At 46.7% G+C, this 6,000-nt stretch overlaps 1 protein-coding gene across 1 annotated transcript; it reads right to left on the bottom strand.

The window, feature by feature from the left end:
- Positions 1-3,798: 3,798 nt before the first annotated feature.
- N7473_003050 (cytochrome P450) lies at positions 3,799-5,563 on the bottom strand (the record flags this gene model as incomplete). The annotated part of the gene is made up of 3 exons (XM_057148990.1): positions 3,799-4,684; positions 4,779-5,337; positions 5,404-5,563. 3 exons carry the CDS (start codon positions 5,561-5,563, stop codon positions 3,799-3,801), a joined length of 1,605 nt encoding a protein of 534 aa, XP_057012644.1.
- Between the last annotated feature and the right edge of the window lie 437 nt (positions 5,564-6,000).

Below are 6,000 nucleotides of genomic sequence, written 5' to 3'. Positions count from 1 at the left end.
GGAGGATTATCAGATTCTAAAGATCTCGTTTGGCATCGTTCCAGATAGTTGGTCAAGTCCGATGAAAACTGATCATAATTGGGAATTGAATATAACATGAATCGTCTAAACCACGGCTACGAACTATCTGTATGTTAATTCACGTGGTCAACTTTGGTGAATTCAAATTTTCAAATTAATCGTATTCGTGCAATCGGGTCGGGTGGTTAACTCAGCGGGTTAATTGTGACAAATTTGCCGTCCCAATTCATCAAAATTATTCATCTGATTTCATCCGTCCTCCCGAATTAGTTAATCTCCACATCTGAAAACGTTGGAATCTGACCACCTTGCTTGAATACGGAAATCTGAAATAGGCCTTCGGAGTAGTCAACATTGGGGACCAGGATTGACCGCTTGAGTCTGCCAGTTCGTCAGGGTCCTAATGAACTCTAGAGAACAAATGTAAGAGTATCAGCCGTATATTGTTGAGGTGGTGGTTTCAGTTATTCCTTTATGATGAATCTATCTATTCAATGAGGTGACGCCCAGTCGCATAAATCGATAAATTCGGAGGGCCAATTTAGGTCACTCTAGATACTCAATTCAGGCCGACTCTGAAGGCTGAGTATAGCGGGCCATTTTGGATGAATTCGGGACCTCGGTCAATCTATGTTGAACATTTTACGGATCCTCTCGGTAGATCCAGAGCACACTTTAGCCCTATCGTGGACAAGACACGAGACTGTATCGAAAATTATCACCATATATTGCTAAGTAGCTAATTGCAGAGTTACTTCATCAATAAAAGTACTAGAATCACAGGGTGCCACTCAGATCCCCCCAGACTGCTAGCCAGCAAAGGAGTATGAAGTTAAGCAGATCATTCGAATATACTGATTATTTCATCGTGCGTAATTCCGTTCGTTTCCTAAAATTTTTCTGGATCAGTTTGTGACGAAAGATACGAGTTTTCACACTTACAGATACCGCATCAATCTTACGGGAACTATAGCTTTGCGTATTATAGTTATGGCTATGCTACGATACCTGCTACATCTGTTATTACCTTTCAATTCTCCTAGAACGAATCTATCGCACTCCTGCTAGCCCGTCATCAAAAAAAGACAGTCCTCGATCTATAAGGAGTACTTAGATATTAGAATCGACTGCTCCTGTTTTGAATTTCAAACTCGCCATGCTTCAAGAGAGACGTGATTTAAGTACTAATATGTCTATACCGCGAATATTGACAAAAGCAACGGACCGAAACAGACTCTACTCAAAATTTAAACGGCGTGGCATGGGTATTATTCTGAAAAGAGAATCCACGTATTGACGTCATCCACGAAGAGCCCGCTAAATACTGAAATGGCGGACAAAATAAGAGGAGTTAGAGGTCAAAAGGATGCAATATCAGGACTCTTCTGCCGAGTTGGAAATTGTGCGGGCAGCAAGTCGCCGGGTAAAATCATCCGTCGCCGATTTAGTACAGAAATCAAACGATAATAACAAAGATCCAAAATCTCTACTATCTCGTTCTCTCCGTGAGAAGGCAATAGGAATCTGACCCTCTATATATGGCGCCATCGTATATGATGAATTCAGCTTCTTCTGGCACCATATTTACTATATCCTGCTGGGTCTTAACTTCGTTTGGAAAGCGGGTTTTTTCCCTCGTCGTAATTGGTAAGATTCGGTCCACAGTTTATCGAATATTTATCACTGAAGATTGATTTCGGTGCTGTGGCCTCTTATCTCGTAAGCAATCCGTTCGACCGCCTATTCCTTGATTTCGTTGCGTGTTGCTATTCGTTTGTTTTGATTATCGTTAATAGTAAGTCGTTTTATTTAGCTATTAGAGGAACCTAATCTAGATCAGAGATAGCCCCCGACTTAGGCAAAGCACGAATTCTAGTGTAGATTCTCAGTCAGCCCACTCATACAAATTCAGGAAATTCAAGTTAAATATACACCGCAAAAGTCTCTATTACTATATTCATAGTACTTCCTAAGACTCGTAGCCGTTTGCCCAAAATTCGGGATTCAATGCTCTCTAGGTCATAAAAACCGTTCCAAACTAAGTAGTACAGAGAGTTATTAAGCGGGTACTTTCTTCTCTCCTCTAATACCCCTGATATCTTATATATCTTGACTACTCTAAACCGTTACTCGAAGTTAATACTAAGCTTTAAGGCTGAGTTTGCAGGACCCTAGTTTGTTAAATGTCGCTATAAATGTGAAGGGCTGAAGTAAGACTTGATTCAATCTAACTAGGCCAACATGCTGTTTACAAAAAGCTTAAGGAGGGGAAGTTTATCCCGCGCGTTCTCCACGTTAACATGCCAAGGTCCCGTGGTACACGTGACCAACATCGGGCACTGGCCCGTGACAATAAACCTATCTAGAATACTTGTAATGCAAGAAAACTAATCGTAGAGGCATTTAAGGGCTTTGTTTTTAAGCTCGACTTTTTCTAGTCGACTTAAGAGAGCAACAACGCTATCATATACTGCTATCGCGGTACCTGCGTTAGAGATGTCCGCCTTTATAGATTCAGCCATCTTAATTGAAATTCTAGATAAGGGTTAGGTAACACGTCTCAAAAGATCTAGGGACGATACAGTGTAGTACTTGAGTATAATATCTGACTTAGTCAGGTTTCTGATTAGGGAAGGGGGACGGATTTGTGACTCTAAAGGTGGGAGACCTCAACTTTATATGATTATTATCGTTCAATTTTGGCACACTTCAGGGACAGTAAAGTAGCTCGAGTTCCTAGGGACCTAGCAGTGTATGAGCTAATAAGCCAAAGATAGCTTGCATAGTATCAGAGAAGGGTAGGGCCTTAAGGTTCCCAGGAGCAATGTGCTTGGAAGAAATACTTAGCCCAAAGATAGAGTGATTGCTAGAATGGATTTCTGATACGTGTGCTCAAGGTGAGAAAAGTAGAGTTAGTCCTCACACATTGAAAGTTTTTACTCTAGCGGACGATTACTCATGGCAAGCTACTCTGTTTTGGCGTAGTCTCGAGTAGATGTTCCGAGACTAGTTTACTATAATAGGCCTATTGTGGAGCCAGTAGACAAAGGGTTCCAGGAGAATGTAGTCTAATTGATGAGGTGATCATCCAGCAGTCTTTACTGTAACGCAATAATTAGCAGCAAGTGTCTAAAACGAGACGTCAAATTTTTGATGCCATTAGTTTTCGATGGGGCTGCAGGGGCAATCTACAGGGGAGAGGGTCTTCGTGGATACGGCTAGCGTGTTGCGCTTTATTGAGGTACTAGTCAGGCCACGTGCTCAGTAAATCACAGCGCTCAGCTAAGCATCAGTGAGCTGATCAGAGGCTTACATATGCTCACTGATCAGATCAGGGGCGCTCAGAGGCGTGCTCAGATCTACCCAGTGAGCAAAAGCGGCGAGAGTCTGAGCACCAAAACGGAAAGGGAAGGCCAAGCGGTGGCATAGGAAATCTGGTCGGTAGGAAGAGGATGGGATTGATTGGATACGGAGATTGTTCAGGTTCAAGTTGATATGGAAATTTGGGGCTTCACAGGTTCATAGCCTGGGCTAAGAGGCTCATTGGGAAATTTGTGGGTGTGCTAGTATTGGAAGAATGATGATTCAATTTGTTTTGAACTAAAATAGAAGATTGCAAGTCGTCTCTCGTATACATCGCAGTAGGTCAGTGCCGGCTAAACTCCAGAGTCAAGCCACGTCAAGCAGAGGGGAGATGAGAGGATCAATCCAATCCCAGCTACACCACATTCACAATGTCCCATCTCGAAGACACACCCTACCCACATCTCCACCTCTTCAAACACCAGCCCTAACAGCCTCCTCCCCCTCCTTAACAAAAACACAATTAAACTCCGCCCCTGGACTAAGCGTAACCTCAAACCTCAGCACCGGATCCTCAACAGCATCCTCCCCACTAACCGGCAACGCCACAATCTTCTCATAAGCCTGCAAAATTCGAATAATAGTATACCCCATCTCAATAGTCGCAAACTGCTGTCCAATGCAAATCCTCGGCCCCCCATTAAACGGAATAAACTGCCACGGTCTTGGCTGCCACCCCGCAACCCAACGCTCCGGAATCCACCGCCCCGGATCAAAGTAATTCTTCGACCCAGGCCCATCGTACAAATCCGGATCCCGCTGCATGAGCAGCGTTGAGTAGATCACACGGGTATTTGCGCGTACGCCGACGGGGGATTGTCCGTCTGGACCTCCGCCTCGGGGGAGGGTTGTATCTTTTAGTGAGTAGCGGACGTTGAAGGGGACGACGGGGTAGAAGCGCATTGTTTCGTTGATTACGGCGTTGAGATACTTCATTGTCTTGAGGTCGTCATAGGTGGGTTTTTGGGCGGCGGCGCCGACGCCGAGGCGCTCGCGGATCTCGGTGCGTAGTTTGGCAACGACTTCGGGGTGTCGGGATAGTTCGAAGAGGCAGAAGGAGAGTGTGCCGGCTGTTGTGTCGCGGCCGGCGAGGAGGACGGCGACGAGTTGGTCGCGGAGGACTTTGGGGTCGCGGGTGAAGCGGGCCAGGGCGTGGAGGAATGTCTCGCGCTTGGAGAGCTTTTGATCAAGTTCGTCTGGGGACATGGCGAGTACGGTCTCGATGTAGGGCTGTAGGAAACTATCCATGATTTTCAGGTTGCGGCGGAATTCGGTGCGAGACATGGCGAAGTTGAACACGCTGGGATAGCACAGGATCTAATATTAGTTATTTGATCCTTCCAATGGGATTTGATGCTGGGCATCACACAAGATCGGGGAGAGATATTGCTTACCCGAATCGGAAAAGTTCCGCTTGTCGTTGTTGCACATATCTGAACGCCTCGGCGAAACGTGTAGCTGGGTTCTCAAGACTATCGGTTCCCTGGCCAAGTAGGTAGTCTGTTGCTGCGTCAAGGGTATACCGGAAGAACAGTGAGCCAACATCGACGACCTTGCTGTCGTTGGGATGGCCACCGAGAAGAGGGATGAGCTTCTGCACATGTTTCTCGAAAATCTCCGTATCGACGAGTCGCTCCCGTGCGAACATGGGCCGGATGAGCTGGCGAGAGCGTGACCAGAGCTCTCCGTCTGTCGCGAAGATACTGTCGCCGAGGAACTCCTTCCACTCACGGTGGAAAGGTTCGCCTTTGCCGTAGTCTGCGAACTGGCCGGTGAGCAGCGCTTTGATGTTTTCGGGGTCCTTGGTTAGGACTACGCGTGTGGAAATGCCAGCATCGACTTCGGCAGTCTTGCAATTATCGCGGCCGCTGGCTTTCGCGATGGTCTCATTCCAGAATTCGATATCTTTGTGCTTGCGGTTGGCCACTTGGCCCTTGTAGATGAAGTCGAGAGCTGTCGATTTGTTAGCTTTAGTTCCGCCATGTTTTGTGGCCGATCCCCATGCTATTCGAAACATACCATATGGGAGATGAAATTTGACCTTAGGAGCGCGAGCACCCATACGGGCAATCTGCAAGGAGGCCTGGAGTTTGCGAAACACGCAGAAAGTCGTGAATAAACCCAGGAACCACAGTACTGCCCTAGCGGGCGTTAAATCGCCCACGATTGCTTCAATCATGATGGCCAGTTTTTGGATGATCGAGTCTCAAAGGAAACCAGATTCAGTCAACCGGATCAACACCCAGAGAGATCTTTTGTTTTAATATACCAACGTGGGGTTCGTTCGGTCGGGGGCTATGGGGGGTCCATAGGAGATTTCATTTGCACATGGCACGCTAGCGAGGAAACTAGGGGCTGTCCACGGTTATCCCCGTTGCTGGAAGGCTCGCAAGGTGATGATCATCTAAGAAGTATGATCTCAGCCGAGTCTTCGTGTATGAGACAAAGGTACAGCATAACAAACTTGGAACCAAGGCGTCAACTCCACTCCAGCCGACGTCTGCAAGGTTAACGGTGGCCCCGGGAAACCTGCGAGTGGTCCATTCCTCTGGAGGGGCTTATCAATCGGGAGCACAATGGGCCCGATTCCCCAGAAAATCGGAAAAATGGGAACGA

Source organism: Penicillium subrubescens (assembly GCF_028828155.1).
Source record: "Penicillium subrubescens strain IBT 31985 chromosome Unknown utg000002l_segment0_segment0, whole genome shotgun sequence".
NCBI classification, from domain to species: Eukaryota; Fungi; Ascomycota; class Eurotiomycetes; order Eurotiales; family Aspergillaceae; genus Penicillium; species Penicillium subrubescens.
The sequence above is the reverse complement of the archived record's forward strand: the minus strand, read 5'-3'. Positions and strand labels throughout refer to the sequence as shown.